General features: G+C 43.6%; 1 protein-coding gene across 1 annotated transcript in view; it reads left to right on the forward strand.

Annotated features, from left to right (window-relative positions):
• Positions 1-9,609, forward strand: part of CDK12 (cyclin dependent kinase 12) — a 480,052-nt gene extending 470,443 nt beyond the window's left edge. The window contains exon 14 of the mRNA XM_073608346.1: positions 9,449-9,609. Within this exon, the coding sequence (XP_073464447.1) occupies positions 9,449-9,594 (146 nt within the window). The 3' untranslated portion in view covers positions 9,595-9,609. The remainder of the gene's footprint in view (positions 1-9,448) is intronic.
• The last annotated feature ends 8,773 nt before the right edge of the window (positions 9,610-18,382 follow it).

An 18,382-nucleotide genomic window follows, 5' to 3' on the forward strand; every position in this document is an offset into this window, starting at 1 on the left:
AGGTAAGTGTTTGATTTAAACTGGTTGTAAATCCTCTCATATACCCAGTGAAGTGAAAAGCCTCAGATGTTACAGAAATAAAACAAATCCTTTTCTATAAGATTTATTTGTTGATCTGTAGTCTTCTCTTTTGTACATCCCTTCAAAAGTGCTTATTTTAGATGAAATCATTCTGCCTTTTTCAGTATCGTAGAGGAGAGCTGCTGTTAGAAGTCTGAGACACTGTATGAGAGCTCATTGGAGGAAAGGAACACCCCCCTCCCCCTTCACACACAGCAGAACTGTGTTCTGAATAGACAAGCTGTGTGCTGAGTTCACCTTTCTGACACAAATTTTAACTTGTGTCGGGAAAACTTATCAGAAGGGACTCATGCTGATAAGAGAGGAACAAAGCGCCAGAGAGAAACGACACTTTGAGCTTTGGAGAGAGGCAAGTAAACACTACAGATATATGCTTTGGTATCATCTGGGGTTTACAACCACTTTAACCACTTGCGGAACACTCACCGTACATTTACTACAGCAGGGTGGCCGCTCTGTGCCAGATCACATACCTAGCATGTGATCTGACACTCCCGGGTCTGGGGTGTGTGCTGGAGGTGACCTGATGTGATTCCACAGAGCGGGAGCCCAGTGGCGGGTACCGCGGACTCGATGTCCCCTGACACCCGCGGATTACACAGGGCACAGACAGAACGACAATCTGCCTATGTAAACAAGGCAGATTGTTAATCTGTCAGAAGGGAAGGCACTGATCCTGTGTTTCTGCTAAGCAGTAACACAGATCTTTGCCTTCCCCTAGTCAAAGCACCTCTCCCACAGTGAGTAAGCATAACCTAGGCACACAGTTAACCGTTTGATCGCCCCTGATGTTAACCCTTTCACTCCAGTGTAATTAGTACAGTGACAGTGCATATTTGTTTAGCACTGATCACTGTATTAGTGTCCCTGGTCCCCCAAAAGTGTTAGATGTCCGATTTGTCCACTGCAATATCGCTGTCCCGCTATAAGTTGCTGATCGCCACCATTACTAGTAAAAAAATAAAAATATTTCATTGTTTGTAGATGCTATAACTTTTTCGCAAACCAATTAATATATGGTAAATAGAGAAAGCTCTATTTGTTGGAAAAAAAGGACAATTTTATTTGGGTACAGTGTCGCATGACTGCGCAATTGTCGGTTAAAATAACGCAGTGCCGTATTGTAAAAAATGGCCTGGTCAGGAAGGGGTAAAACCTTCCGGAGCTCAAGTGGTTAATATATCTATTCAAATATACAAATGCTCCATCTCCCAGACTGATGATCGAATTTCTTTTCACGTGCCTTTTATTCTTTACTTGATCTTGTTTTTGATCCTATTGTAGTGTGTTTAAAAATGGGACGGGAGAGGTAGAATATATATATTGTGGGGGGGTTAGCAAATAAACAAAACAGAAAATAAATCCTTTTCATGTAGGCACTAACTAAATAGTTCAGGATCCTAACTCACAGGTTACGGGCTTCTCGCTGTCACCCACAAAACAAAGGTAATGCAAACCTTTTTCTGTCTCTCACAAAGCAGACATCACATCAGTAGCTTTCGCAGGTATGGCTTCCTGAGTCCCAGGCCAAGAGCAATTCTTTGCTCCAGTCCTGTTTTTTCTATATACAAGTAACAGGTGCAGATAACTAGAAGCAATAGATATCCCACAGTTTTGCATTTGAGTGCTGCATAAATGGTGTATGCATAGTTAGGATTACATCCCAAAAGTCCACAGTCTTATTAGTAATAAAAATAGTCCACCGACCATATGGGGTGATGGTGGAGAAGGGGGTTATCCCACACTCAGGGCTGCCATCAAGGGGGAACAGAAACCATGTTCCAATTGTACTGAAAAAACACAAAGGAAGAGGCGCCTCTGGGTGTAGATATAGGACAAGGTTTTAATGTAGATAAATTAACAGGCAACTCACATTTTAGTGGTTAAAATGAGCATGGTCCCAACATAGGGGGTATCGTCAGTTCAGTCAATCAGTTTCCGCTAAGAGTGTGCTTCTCAGCTTGCTGCAGACACCGCTGGATGGTAGCCGGCCAGCCGCAGTGGGGATTCACTCAGAACGAGACTTGAGGTGCAGATGGTTCCAGACGAGGACGGATGACGTAGGATGGCCAAGAATGTCTCCAGACCTAAAACCTATTGAGCATCCTCAAACGGAAGGTGGAGGAGTGCAAGGTCTCTAACATCCACCAGCTCTGTGATGTCGTCATGGAGGAGTGGAAGAGGACTCCAGTGGCAACCTGTGGAGCTCTGGTGAACTCCATGTCCAAGAGGGTTAAGGCAGTGTTGGACAATAATGGTGGCCACACAAAATATTGACACTTTGAGCCCAATTTCGACATTTTTTACTTAGGGGTGTACTCACTTTTGTTGCCAGTGGCTTAGACATTAATGGCTGTGTGTTGGGGTATTTTGAGGGGACAGCAAATTTACACTGTTATACAAGCTGTACAATCACTACTGTACATTGTAGAAACGTGTCATTTCTTCAGTGTTGTCACATGAAAAGATAGAATAAAATATTTACAAAAATGTGAGGGGTGTACCTCACTTTTGTGAGATACTGTGTGTGTGTGTGTGTATATAATACTATATATTATATATATATATATATTGTATCTCACACAAGTGAGTACACTCCTCACATTTTTGTAAATATTTTATTCGATCTTTTCATGTGACAACACTGAAGAAATTACACTTTGCTACAATGTAAAGTAGTAAGTGTACAGCTTGTATAACAGTGTAAATTTGCTGCCTCCTAAAAATAACTCAACTCACAGCCATTAATGTCTAAACCGCTGGCAACAAAAGTGAGTACACCCCTAAGTGAAAATGTCCAAATTGGGCCCAATTAGCCATTTTCCCTCCCTGGTGTCATGTGACTCCTTATGCCCTGTACACACGGTCGGATTTTCCGACGGAAAATGTGCGATTGGAGCTTGTTGTCGGAAATTCCGACCGTGTGTGGGCTCCATCTGACTTTTTCCATCGGAATTTCCGACACACAAAGTTTGAGAGCAGGCTATAAAATTTTCCGACAAAATCCGTTCGCGTCAATTCCGGCCGTGTGTGGACAATTCCGACGCACAAAGTGCTACGCATACTCAGAATAAATTCCGAGACGGAACTGCTCGGTCTGGTAAAATTAGCATTCGGAATGGATATAGCACTTTCGTCAGGCTGCAATGTTTTAAATTGTTTAATGCAGCGCACTCTCTTCTTCTTTATAATGCTAGAAGAATGAAGTTGTTTTGCTGCTCATATTCACACAGACTTCTCACAAACTTCTTTCTTTATTATTTATTGTGATTTCATCACGATAATATTTTTATTTGTCACATCTACCGAAAAAAAATTTTTTTTAGATTAAAATTTTTTTGGGGGATTTTTTTCAATCCTGATCTTGTGTTTTTTTTTTTTTTTTTTTACTCCAGAATAGTTTTGGTGTGTTTTGTGTGTCAAGTTACCACAACACCATTATTATCTTGTATTAATCTCAAGGAGGTTGCTTGGTGTTGGTGTCTCTTGTTAATTTCACATTGTAGTTTTGAAATGTACCTGCCTCCTCACAAACAAACTGTCCTTTTTGAAGGAAAACACACATAGGCGAGTATAATAAAACAAACCAAAAATTTATTAAGGGGACCTAACCAAAGAAAGAGGGAGGCAACGCTGGAGTAACAGCAGAAATTGGCGAAGCCTTTGGCCCCCAGGGCACACATCAACTATTTTACTGAAAAAGTTGCCTGAGGAGTCCATATATAAGGGAGTACAATCTGGTCCAGAAGTCCAAGAGATCATGAACAGCATCAGATGATATACATGTCCCCAGGCTGTGGTCATACAAGAGCCTGCATCTTTTGTCAGACCAGACTGAACCCAGGGCCATCACTTTCTTGTCTTCCTTCCACGCTGTGTCTGTGGTGGTGGAGTTGTGGCAGGAGGAGGAGGAGGAGGATGATGCAACTCACACAGGTGGGTATTGGGTGTGATTTCGCCCCTCACCCCCTTAGTTAATGTTTTATAAAGGATGTCCTCACACATGAGGCGTTGGCCCTCCTGCATGTCCTGCAGTTTGGTGGCAGCCATGCAGGCAAAGGCCTCTTCATGAGTGGGGGTGGCTCTGAGGGACGCAGAAGCCTCCTGAATCAGCCTGAGTTCTGAATCCTCCACGTTGCTCCCCTTCCTGGGTCTTTTGTTTGGAAGGTGGAGGGGAGGAACCTGGGATTCTGTGAGGCTCCTACTGGGCCCGGCCTCCTCCTGGCTGCCACTAACCCCTGCCTCCTCCTGGCTGCAACATTCCACAGCCTCCTCCTGTGTGCCACATTCTACAGCTTCCTCCTGGCTGAGGTCTTCCTCTGTATGAAAAAGGGACATAGTTTTAGTTTTTTCTTCATCAATCACACACAATTTTCACCTCATGACTATTGCAAACCTAAATGAGGAGGGTGCAGATCTGCTGGGAAGGAAGATGGCCAAAAAGTTAGAGGGGTTTTTAAACTAGGCGATGGGGGGGAGGGTCCAGAGGCAGAGATAGCCAGCGCGGAAGATATTCCAGAGGGTAGTATTGGGGGCATTAGTTGTAGGTTAACCAAAGCACAAAAACACAAGGTGAGTATAGTAGCAAGTCCTAGTTGCAATCTTGAAACACCCAATACGAAGACAATATGCGACCGGTCTAAACTATGTGGCATGTTCACCAATGCCAGGAGCATGGCGGACAAGATGGGTGAACTAGAGATACTGTTGTACAAGGAGGATTTGGATTTTGTGGGAATTTCAGAGACCTGGTTCAACAGCTCTCATGATTGGCTGGCAAACATTCAAGGGTATACCTTATACCGCAAGGATAGAGAGGATAAAAAAGGGGGAGGGGTATGCCTATATATCAAGAATAATGTACAAGTGAATGTGAGAGATGACATCACTGAGGGAGCTAGAGAGGAGTTGGAATCCTTATGGGTAGAGCTCCAAAGGGATAAAGCTAAGGGGAAAATAATACTGGGAGTATGCTATAGGCCACCTAACCTGAGGGAGGAAGTGGAGATGGATCTCCTATCACAAATTGGAGTAGCAGCAAGGATGGGAAGTGTTATCATAATGGGGGATTTTAATTATCCAGACATAGACTGGGCGGCGGGAACCGCGCATTCATTTAAGGCTCGCCAGTTCCTTAATGTCTTGCAGGATAATTTTATGGGTCAGATGGTAGACGCACCAACTAGAAATAAAACATTACTGGATCTACTGATTACCAACAATACAGACCTGATCACGGATGTGGAAATGCGGGGCAATTTAGGTAACAGCGATCACAGGTCAATTAGTTTCAGTATAAATAACACAAATAAGAAACATAAAGGGAATACAAAGACATTGAATTTCAAAAGAGCCAACTTCCCTAAACTACAAACCTTGCTAAAAGGCATAAACTGGGATAAAATATTAGGAACAAAGAATACGGAGGAGAGACGGGTTTGCTTTAAGAGCATATTAAATAAGGGCATTAGCCAATGTATCCCATTGGGTAATAAATTTAAAAGAGCGAACAAAAGTCCTGGATGGCTTAACTCCAATGTAAAAATGCATATAAAAGCAAAGGAGAAGGCCTTCAAAAAATACAAGGTTGAGGGATCATCCTCAGCATTCAGACTTTATAAAGAATGCAACAGGAAATGTAAGGGTGCAATTAGGACAGCTAAGATAGAACATGAAAGACACATAGCGGAGGAGAGCAAAAAAAATCCCAAGAAATTCTTTAAGTATGTAAACAGTAAAAAAGGGAGGACAGACCATATTGGCCCCATAAAGAATGAGGAAGGACATCTGGTTACAAAGGATGGGGAGATGGCGAAGGTATTGAATTTATTCTTCTCCTCAGTCTTCACGAGTGAATCGGGGGGCTTCAGTAACCAAAACTGCAGTGTTTATCCTCATGACACAACACAGGAAGCACCTCCATGGTTAACAGAGGACGGAATTAAAATTAGACTTGAGAAACTTAACATTAATAAATCACCGGGACCAGATGGCTTACATCCGAGGGTACTTAGGGAACTCAGTCAAGTGATTGCCAGACCGTTGTTCCTAATTTTTACAGATAGTCTACTGACTGGAATGGTACCAGCTGATTGGAGAAAAGCCAATGTAGCACCTATATTTAAAAAGGGCCCAAAATACATCCCTGGGAATTACAGACCAGTTAGCCTAACATTGATAGTATGTGAACTCTTGGAGGGGATGATAAGGGACTATATACAGGATTTTAGTAATACGAACGATATCATTAGCAGTAATCAGCATGGATTCATGAAGAATCGTTCTTGCCAAACCAATCTATTAACCTTCTATGAGGAGGTGAGTTGCCATCTAGATAAAGGAAGGCCCGTAGACGTGGTGTATCTGGATTTTGCAAAAGCATTTGACACAGTTCCCCATAAACGTTTACTGTACAAAATAAGGTGCGTTGGCATGGACCATAGGGTGAGTACATGGATTGAAAACTGGCTACAAGGGCGAGTTCAGAGGGTGGTGATAAATGGGGAGTACTCAGAATGGTCAGGGGTGGGTAGTGGGGTTCCCCAGGGTTCTTTGCTGGGACCAATCCTATTTAATTTGTTCATAAACGATCTGGAGGATGGGATAAACAGTTCAATCTCTGTATTTGCAGACGATACTAAGCTAAGCAGGGCAATAACTTCTCCGCAGGATGTGGAAACCTTGCAAAAAGACCTGAACAAATTAATGGGGTGGGCGACTACATGGCAAATGAGGTTCAATGTAGAAAAATGTAAAATAATGCATTTGGGTGGCAAAAATATGAATGCAATCTATACACTGGGGGGAGAACCTCTGGGGGAATCTAGGATGGAAAAGGACCTGGGGGTCCTAGTAGATGATAGGCTCAGCAATGGCAGGCAATGCCAAGCTGCTGCTAACAAAGCAAACAGAATACTGGCATGCATTAAAAGGGGGATCAACTCCAGAGATAAAACGATAATTCTCCCGCTCTACAAGACTCTGGTCCGGCCGCACCTAGAGTATGCTGTCCAGTTCTGGGCACCAGTCCTCAGGAAGGATGTACTGGAAATGGAGCAAGTACAAAGAAGGGCAACAAAGCTAATAAAGGGTCTGGAGGATCTTAGTTATGAGGAAAGGTTGCGAGCACTGAACTTATTCTCTCTGGAGAAGAGACGCTTGAGAGGGGATATGATTTCAATTTACAAATACCGGACTGGTGACCCCACAATAGGGATAAAACTTTTTCGCAGAAGAGAGTTTACCAAGACTCGTGGCCACTCATTAAAATTAGAAGAAAAGAGGTTTAACCTTAAACTACGTAGAGGGTTCTTTACTGTAAGAGCGGCAAGGATGTGGAATTCCTTTCCACAGGCGGTGGTCTCAGCGGGGAGCATTGATAGCTTCAAGAAACTATTAGATAAGCACCTGAATGACCACAACATACAGGGCTATACAATGCAATACTGACACATAATCACACACATAGGTTGGACTTGATGGACTTGTGTCTTTTTTCAACCTCACCTACTATGTAACTATGTAACTATGAATGTTAACAAATATAACAGACTATCATTCTGAGCCCAGCATTTTTCATTCTTGTCCCAATTATTTTTGCCCACTACCGTCTATTGATATGTAAAACACTTTGTTAAATCAGCAATTAGTGATCAATAATAACATCTAGTAAACATCATTTATTTATTGACCAGAAATCTGTAGAAGAATGCTATACCTGGCTCAATCCTCCACTTCTTTCTGACTGGAAGTCCCAGGTTGGACATCGGAAGCCTCAGCTGGGGTGGAAGATAGGTTGGAAGGAAGAGTGGAAGGAAGGGTTGAGAGGGATTCCCTGACTTCAGTCTGGTCTGTCAGAAATCTCAGTCTCTCATAGTACCACAGCCTGGGGACATAAATGTCATCTGCTGCAGCTCCTGATCTCTGGGAATCCTGGACCTTCTTGCGCTCCCTAAGATAAGTGCTCCTCAGGCCACCAATTTTGGCTTTTAAATAGGGGATGGTTGCCGTGGGGACCACCAGCTTCACCAACTCCAGCAGTTTCTCCAGCGCTGCCTGCCTCTTTTGTTTGATTATAATGCGGGTGTTTGACCTGCCACAGACAGGGCAGCTCCCTGTATTTATCTATGAACAGGGGGAGGAAGTTGTGGTCATTGAAGCCATCCATTTTATCTGCAATACACAGGACAAACCCTAATGTCAGGCTAAAGTCTCCTAATCTTGTCCCAATATAGGCCTCAATCTCTAAGCAGTATAGGCCCAAGTTTGTTACCTTCGTTATCAGGATCGGCGCTTCCTATACTCCTTCCTCCGCTCACAGATCGTAAGTACTACGCACGCGTGTTACGCTTTATATACACTGCGCATGCGTGAAACTCCGCCCGCCCCTGACGTTCTTTCTAGTCTATTCCCCGCCCCTTCTCGTTCGGCGCAGTGGGGAAGAGCACATGGCGGAGACAGAGCAGGAGCATGCTAATTACAGCAACGAGGAGGAAAGCCCGGAGCCAGAAATGTCACGATCCCAGAGGAGACGATTTAGGGCATCAAATGTGTCCTTTGTGGAGAGGGTGGATATGGTCGACATTTTGAAGAGGGCCGACTATAATGGGAAGTATGGACCTTACCCCAACCCCAATGTGAGAAAGGCCAAGATAATGGCGAAAGTTGTGAAGAGTCTGCAGAAGAATTTTGGGGTACGTCGATCCAAGGATCAACTGAGGAAGCGGTGGTCGGACCTCAAAATCAGGGAGCACGATCTGTATAGAAGGATCAGGATAGTGCTGCAAAAAAGTAAGTAGTTGTCCTGTGTTCCTATTCTTTATTTTTATTACGTTCGTGCTGCTCCATGTGCTTTTCTTTATACTGTTGTACAGTTTAAAATGGCAACTTTCATGTTAATGGACACATTATTCGTTCGTAGGAAACATTGTTCATTCAGCCAATAAAACACCATGTTTTGTCCAGATGCAGTTCAATACATTTTTTCTTGCCTACTTCTCTGAAAATAATTTTGTTGTCTAGATGGGTTTGTAACTAGAATGAAATGCAAACTAGATTCTGTGTAAGGAGAGGACACTCAGCAGCTGTTTACACATCTGGACGCTGGAGCACTAGTGTGGGACACAAGAACACCCTTTTTATTAGGGGGCCCACACAGGTGCTCCAGTGTATAATATAGGGGTGACTCCATTTGTGAAGCTTGTACAAAACAGGTAAGTAGTCAAGCTTGACAAAGGAAAAAAAGATTTCTATATCTTGGAACTCTGACAAAACAGACAATTGTACCCCACTTCCAAGCAATGTTTCATATTGCTATTTCTGCCATCAAATATCTGTGTGCTAATTATACCTATTTTTTTTTACATAGGGGAGAAAAGACCCGGAGGACACCACTCATCAGAGGAGATAACAGACCCCCCACCTCATGAAGAAGTGAAAATCCCCCAAACCCAACCAGAGGAGGAGGAGGAAGACATTGTGGAAATAGTCACCACAACAGGGGAGTGTCTGTGACCACAGGCTCAGGTGAGAGATGGATGCCTGCATATTTATAATACATGGTGTGTTTTTTTTTATTTTAGGTGATCGTGATGTTGTGGAAGAAGGTCATTTCACCAGTGAAAGTGCCCAGATTCTGATCAGGGAGATCATGGGGTGTAATAGGGACTTGGAAAACATCAATCAAAACATCAATGATGTTCAAAACAAAATGAAGAACATCATTGATGTTTTAGGGAGAATTTAAAACCCCTAGAAATCCCTAACTTATTTGTGCTGTTTTGTTGTTTTTCTGACAATTTTGTGAAAATTTTGTGACATATTATAGAAAAGCCACATTTTGAAGATGCACACAGTGTGTCAACATGTGCTATCTGCTATCACGGGAGATCAATGTACACGTTTTGTGGGTGCAACCCCTTCCTCAATAATAAAGTAGCTGAGAGGAAGGGGTCGCACTCACAAAATACGTCCCTTGATCCCCCATGATGGCAGCTAGCACATGTTGACATTCGGCAATATGTGTGCATCTTCAAAATTTGGCTTTTCCAGGGGTGACTTCACCCCATCTGCTAAACGCAATATCAAACACAGTTTATAAATACTCATGTCTGATATTGCCTTCAGTTTCTAGAAAAGTTGAACTTTGTAAGTTCCAGAGTTGTGTATTTCTTGTTGGTTTTAAACATGCCTGTTTTACCTTAAAAGGCCATTTCGACTTTTTTTTTTGAAAATTCTGTTTATTAGTTTTAAAACATAGTCATACAACATTTGGACGTGTCTGTAGGACACTGTCCAGATAAGGTCAACATGACCTTAATCCTATCTAACAAAGACCTACTAACTAAAATACACCCCACTCCCCCCTCCCAACTCCCTCCTCCCAACTCCCTCCTCCCAACTCCCCCTTCCCTCCCCGAACCACAGCTCGACGGGAGAACAGGATCTTCAGTTTCCCATCACACAAAAATCAATAAAAAATGCTTGCGTGCCTATTAATATACCAATGATCTCAGCAGACGTGTCCCTAGCCATATACCTTATAATGAATATATCCACCAGAAGATGTATCATGTCTAGTTATATTATCCACATTTAGTACCCTCATCCACTACCCCACCGTGTTGCTGGAGTTGAACCACGATTGCCACACCCTATCAAATTTTTTCATGCACCCTCTGGCCTCATATGTTACTTTGTAATAAGGTAGCATGGAGTTCACTTGGCCTTTCCAGGATGAGATACTCGGTGCCTCTGGTCTTTTCCATGGCAACAAAATAGCTTTTCTACCATAGAAGAGCAGAACATTTAGCATCGTGCGCATGGCCTGTGTGGGTACTACCTCGTCTACTAGTCCAAGCAAACAAACTCTGACTGTCAGTGGGATCAGTACTGATATTAATTCAGCAATACATGTTGTGATATCAATCCAAAATTTTTGTATATGGAGGCAATACCAGAAAATATGGACTGCATCTGCAGGTGAGTGAGAGCATCTCCAACACTCTGCCGAGGCTGTAGGGAAAATCTTATTTAATCTAGCTGGTGTATAATAGCTTCTATGCAAGAACTTGAACTGAATCAACCTGTCCCTTGCAGACACCAGATGTTTAAATGGTTGGGTCCAAAAATCGTCCCAGTCCTCCCCCTGTACATCCGGGACCTCCACCTCCCACTTCTCCCTGCATCTGGTGATCGCCCGTGGGGTTACCTTAAACAATTCTTTATACGTGTTTGAGAGAGGCTTACTCAGATTCTCATCTGTCAACAACGTTTCAAGAGACGAGGGCGGGGACTCCACCCTCATCTCCCTAAACTGCACCTGAAAGGCGTGCCTAACCTGTAAAAATCTAAACAGATATGAATTGGGAAGATCATGTCTCGACTGTAGTTGGGAAAAGGTTAATAGCTCACCATAAGATGTTATATCTTTTAATGTCTTGATTCCTCTAACAGCCCAGATCATAGGGTCTGGCAAGTTGTAGAATTGGGGTAGAGTCGGATTCATCCAAATAGGGGTTGAAGGTGACACCCCCCCCAAAATTAGGGCATGTCAGTTTCACTACAGTCTCCCAGGCCTTAATAGTGGCTTTCATTGTTAGTGTTAGAGGCAGCTCTGACCTGGTACCTCTAAACAAGGCAAATCGCAGACTGTGAAATGACCCCAAGTGAGCCGCCTCCAACACTGTAGCCGCATCTCCATCTTCTGCTATCAACCACCTATGAGCGAAGACCATCTGCCCCGCTATATAATATTTTTGCCAATCAGGCAGTGCCAATCCCCCCTGATCCCCCGGTTCTTGCAGTACCTTGAGACGTATTCTGGGAGCTTTAGGAACCGATGAAAGACGAGATGATGCTGTCTAACTTCCGAAAATATGATCTCCGAATCCAGACAGGTGCATGTCTCAGGAAGTATAAGATAACAGGGAGAAATTTCATTTTTAAAAAACTGATGCAACCTATTAGGGATAACGGGAGTTTTGTCCAAGTTTGGACTTTTTGTTTCAATACTGTTATCAGCGGCAGTAAATTAAGGGGCATGTAATCTTGAACATTTGGTGTAATCCGTAGCCCCAGGTATGTAATGGATGTGACCCACTGTAATGGCAGATCGGGATCCGCTCCCGCCTTGGCCCCTGAATCTATTGGCAAGATGGAGGACTTTCCCCAATTTACTTTTAGTCCTGAAAAAGCTGCAAAATGATTTATGATTCCTAGAGCCGCTCTCAAGGAGTCCCCCGGATCATCAAGGAACAGTAACGTATCGTCTGTGTATAGTGCCAGAGACTCTTCTATTGTACCCACCCGTATGGATCTTATTGCTGGAGAGGACCTAAGTGCGACCGCCAGAGGCTCCAGGGCAAGGGCAAATAAGAAAGGAGATAGCGGGCAGCCCTGCCTGGTTCCCCTACCCACTTCAAAGAAATCCAAGGTGGACAATCCCAATCGGATTGCCACTTTCAGATGTCTATAAAGCATGGCTACCCATTTCCTAAAGCGTGGGCCAAATCCCATTGTCTCCAAGACTTAAACATAAATGACCAGTCTACAGAGTCAAAGGCCTTTTCAAAATCAATAGAGACCACCACTCTAGTGGTGGAGGCCCCTGACTGAACTTGTAGGTGAGTGAATAGTCTCCTTAAGTTAGTGTCAGTTGACTTTCCTGGCATAAACCCTGTTTGATCTATATTAATAATAGAGGGGAGTACTTCCGCCAATCTGAGGGCCAAAATCTTTGTTAAAATTTTTAAGTCTCTGTTCAACAGAGCTATTGGCCGGTACGATGCACACTCCTTTGGGTCTTTCCCTGGTTTTAGTAAAAGAACCATGTAAGCCTCCAGCATAGATTCTGGCAAGGTATCATGTTTGTGGCAGTATTCTAAGAGTAAATTAATTCTAGGGGCCAATACTTCAACATTAGCTTTATAAAAGTCAGGGGCCTTGTTCTGAGGGAATGTGAAAATTGCCTTCTGGATTTCTTTTACCGTAATTTTAGCCTCTAAATGGGTCATGTTGGATTCTGATAGTTTTGGCAATGCTAGGTCTCCTAAAAGGGAGTCTAATTCTGTCGGTTCATATAAAGGGATAGGCGAGTAGAGAGAAGAGTAGAACTTGACAAATTCCTGCATAATGCGCTCTGGTTTATTAAGCAAATTTCCCCCCTGGCCTTTAATGATTGGAATGCTGGTAAGCGGGTGATAATCCGCAACCAACATGGCCATAAGTTTCCCGTTCTTATTCCCTTCCGCAAAGACCGTTTGAGCTCTCTTTGTCATATCAGCGCAGGCTTGACTCGTGAAGTGTATTGATAAGGAACGTCTCGCCTCCAACAAGGCGTCATACGAGGTCCTCGTAGAAGACACCGCATAGACCATGGCGCTTTCCCTTTCCCTCTGCTGTAGGAACTCTGTCTCTTCCCTATCCTGCTTACGTGCTGTTTTAATGGCAGAGATATATTCCCCACTGCCTTAAAAGCATCCCAGACAATGTGAGGGTTTGCTGTATCGACATTGGAGGACCAATACGACTGAATGGCCTCCATCACCTGGATGGAAACCTGCTCGTTTTGTATCCATCCAGGAGCGAGACACCAGTTTTCTCCCTTTGCTCCCGTGGCGAATGACAGAGTAACTGCAAGGGGGTTGTGATCTGTTAGACCCCCAGACAGATATGTTATATCCTTTACATGTGCTAGCAATAGATTATTTCCAAAGGCTAAATCTATCCTGGCAGAAGACCCGTGGGCCGTTGACACATGCAAAAAGCACTTATCAGCTGGGTGTTTCCATCGCCACAGCTCCGTAAGATCCGCTACAGTCCTCCATCCATTTAGATCAGCGGAACCCCCCCTAGCCGGGTTGGAGGTGTCCAACACCGCATCCAGAACGGCATTGAAATCCCCCAACACAGCCACAGGGAGGTGAGCATATGGCGCCATTTTAGTCAAGAGGTCATATAATAGCTTAACCTGAAAGGGTGGAGGCACATATACATTTACTAGCATGATAGTTTTATCACAGATTTCTATGACTATCACCACATATCTGCCACCTGGGTCAGTAAACACTCGATGGATTGTACACGGTAGAGACCTGGAAATTAGGATAGAGACTCCTCTAGCAAATGTGAAGTACGTCGAATGTAAGGCCTTTTGGATCCACGGTTTGCATAAGGAAAGTATTCTACTGCCATCCAAGTGTGTCTCCTGTAGAAGAACGATATGTGGTCGGGTCTGTTTAAGGTATTGGAATATTGAGGCCCTCTTAAGTTTGTGATTAAGGCCCCGAACATTCCAAGACACAATCCTAATATCGTCCGTCATTACAACCTCTACTGTCAGACATAAGCCAGAGAAACATCTGCAAAGGGGGTCTAACCCCAGATATAGTACCTAACATACCTGTGAGGAAAACATAAGAATAACAATCCCTAAGTCGAGCTGTGGTCCTAGAACATCCTACCCTTGCTTTTATACCAAAAACTAACAAACCCAGTCCGGTATAGAGCTTGATCCCTGAACAAAACAATAGCAACAAAAAAATTGCGGTGAATTCCCGCCGCAGTAATCGAAAGTTCGGCAGTTCCTTTTGTAGTCCATGTCCCCTCCACTAGCTCCTATCAAAAGAAGTGGAGTTACTTGTGATATGTAAAAAAGCTGAGTATGTGATAATCTCAGGGAATGCGTAGACAGAGAAGAAAACAGCATAAATAAAAACAAGAAAAAAAACAGAAGAAAAAACCCCACTAAAGCACAGAAATCCCCCAGCATTGTCATGACCTGCAGTGTATGGGGAAAGGTGTCATCCCTTCACAAAATTTATAGCCTGCATAAATGAGTTTTTACTCATGGTGGGTACCTGTAATGCAAGGCACTTATAGAAGGAATGCTATGATCATCGTGACTTCCAGGGAAAAAAGTAATAATTCTCTCAAAAAAACAAAAAAAAAGTAAAGAAATAAGACCTGCAATAGGGCTTATCCGCTTCAGTCGCCTGTCAGCATGTCGTTCACATGTCATTAGAGTTCTTTATCCATCCATTCACAGGCTTCTTCTGGATGCTCAAAAAATTTCACCAATCCTTTGTGTTGTACTCTGAGTTTACTAGGATACAGCATGCTGTATTTGACCTCCTTCTCTCTCAGGCGTCTTTGGACTTCAGTAAACGATCGCCGCTTCTGTTGTGTCACTGCTGAGAAGTCTGGAAACAGCATCACTCTTTCATTTTCATGTCGTAGCTTTTGCATTTTCCTGGCTTGAGTCAGGATCATGTCACAGTCTTGGAAATTCAAAAAGCGAACCAGAAATGACCTAGGGTAGGCACCTGGGGGTCTGTTGCCGGCAGGGACCCTGTGAGCTCACTCGACTACATAGGTAGGCGGCATATCCTGCATTGACAGTAGCTGTTTGAAGAAGCGCTCCGCAAATTGCGCAGGTTTGTCTCCCTCGGCCTCCTCAGGGAGGCCCACCACGCGGATGTTGTTCCTCCTCTGGCGGTCTTCTGCGTCAATAGCCTTGTTTTGTAGGGACCTAACTTGGTCTCTAAGTTCAGCTATTTGGGCACCATGATCATGGAAAGCATCCTCTATTTCAGAAACACGTGTCTCCACTGCAGTCGACCTGCCTCTAAACTTATCCAAATCGTGCCTTATCAAGTTACACTCAGATGAGAGGTGATCTATGCGCCCCATGAGTTCTGCTTTGCTAGCACCGATCGCCTTCAAGATCGGTCTGGTGATCGCTTCTGTATCTACTGAAGTTGCCTGAGCAGTTTTTGAAGCTTCTCCCCCTGTCTCCTTAGCCTGTGCCATCTTACCAGCAGCCGGTCTGGCGCGCTGTTCCTTCGGCGGAGAAGACAAGATGGCGGGGGCGGGGCCAGGCACCGTTCCCTTAATGGAGTGGGTCTGTCTCTGATCTGACAGTGCCTTAGCGGATTTCTTTGAAGTTGAAGAAGGCATCGTTAGAATTAGCGCTCTCTCCTCTGTCAAGTAGGAAGCTCAGCAAGCCGGTGTGAATACTCCAATATCTAGGATTTTAGGGAGGAGAAACGGAGCTGTGGAGGAAGATGTTCTGCCACGATCACATCCGGCCTGATGTCCCTGCCATTTTGACTTTTTAATGTGACCTAAAAAATTGTTATACAACAAACATGTTGGTTTGTTTTAAAAACCTTTTAGAAATACACATGTGGTTGTGCTTTGATTAAAAAGATTGAGAATCAACAATGTGTGGCTTCTTCTTTCAATGCTCAAAAGCATTTTTTGTTGTAAAGTTAGTGTTTTCCGTGAAAATGGGGATTATTTACTAAAGACAAATCCACTTTGCACTACAAGTGCAGTTTCAGTGCAGTCTCATCCAACAGTGCTTTATAATTTTACACAATCATGCCATTTTCAGGACTCCCCAAATTTCAGTCATGGTCAGCTAAAAGAAAGCCAAGCAGTAAATCTAAGCAAATATTTGTTCAGTTTAAAATATATTTTTATTTAAAAAATGTCTCAGACATTGTCTGGCATATTGATGGCCCCCCCTACCCGCAAAGTATTCCATGTATCTTAGATGGACCTTGCGGGCTCTCTGGGGGGGGCAAGCCAGGATGGCCAGCTTCAAGCGCCGTCAGGTTTGGTTCATTTATATTAATTCTGGCTTCAGGCCCAACTGAGCCAGCATAGTTCACAGAATTTCTCCTTAAAAAGTTGTTGAGAACACAGCAAGCCAGGATGATGTGATTGAGTTTATATTGCGCCATGTGTATGGGTGTAAGAAATAGGCGGAACTGGCTGGCCATGATTCCAAACGTGTTCTCCACCACTCTTCTGGCTCTGGCCAGCCGGTAATTAAAAACCCTCTGGTCCGGGATGAGGGTCCTCATAGGGAATGGCCGCATAAGATGGTCCCCCAGCACAAACGCTTCACCGGCAACGAAGATGAATAGGAGTCCTTTTCCATTGTCTTCTGAAAGGTGGCAAGCCCAAGCTGCCATTCTGGAGACGCCTGTAGAACTCCGTGTGGGCGAAGACTCCACCATCTGACATCTGGCCATTCTTCCCCACATCCACATACAGGAACTCGTAAGTAGCCGACACCACCGCCAACATCACAATACTATTGAACCCCTTGTAGTTGTAATAGTATGACCCCGAGTTGGGTGGTGGGACGATGTGGACGTGTTTCTCATCAATTGCCCCTCCGCAGTTAGGAAAGTCTCACCGCTGGGCAAAGTGGGAGGCCACAGTCTGACATTCCTGTGGGTTGGAAGGAAACTGTGGAATCAAACAAGAAAAAATAATTAATCATTTTGCACAGAAACATGGAAAGCAGATTAGACACAAAAATTCTTGGCCAACATCAGTATAACATTTATTTTAGGGAGTATTTAAAGACAAAGGTATAAGGTCCACCTATCAAATCCCCCCCCCCCCCCTCTCATGGGCCATTTTATAAATTTTAGGGGGGGGGGGATGTTTTGGCCAGGTAACCCTCTCCACTTCATTGAGAGATGAATGCCTAAATAATGTGTATTACTTTGGCCAGCCCCTCCTTACTTACACTATTGGCAGCCCACTGGACAGGTAAGAAGTGTCATAATACAAAGAGATAAATACACACTGTACACATTTTAGCACATTTTTACATTCTGTTATTACCTATCCAGATAATAATAGGATACAAAAACTTTAAACATTACCATTTGAAAGTATCCAGGCAGGCCCTTGCACTACATGCTTTGGTGAATTCATCCATAAATCTGACCAGAAAAGAGGTGGGTATAGTGTGTATGGGTTTGGCAAAGTCAGCAGATAGAGGATTGAGTGTAGATAGAGGATTGGTATCAGCTGAGTTAGCAGTTGGGGGGAGGGAGAGTTGCAAATGATTTTGGGACCCCAAAAAAAAAAAACACCTCTGGCACTCTGCCTGAATTTAAAGCACAAATCACAATTTTACACATTTTAGGGGGTGTTTAGGGTAAAGCACTACTATGGAGCTGACAAAATACATTGTTAATTGAGTAGACAAGGCAGAAGTGAAGGCAAATATACAAAAAAAAAATTTAAAAAATTCCAGCATGCATGAGGACAAAGGGGACATTCATAGAATATTACAATCATGGTAAATAGGAAATGAGGAAAGAAATACAATACATTAGCAAGCATTAAATACAATAAAATGTGATGTTAAATGATACAAATCTTACCTTAATATAGTCCTTCTGCAGGACCTGGATGATGGCAAAACAGGTCTCTGGGATAATGATCCCCAGAGCCTGGGAAGAGATGCCTGTCGAGAACTTGAGGTCCTGCA

The sequence above is a fragment of the Aquarana catesbeiana genome, linkage group LG12, assembly GCF_042186555.1.
Source record: "Aquarana catesbeiana isolate 2022-GZ linkage group LG12, ASM4218655v1, whole genome shotgun sequence".
Lineage (NCBI taxonomy): Eukaryota > Metazoa > Chordata > Amphibia > Anura > Ranidae > Aquarana > Aquarana catesbeiana.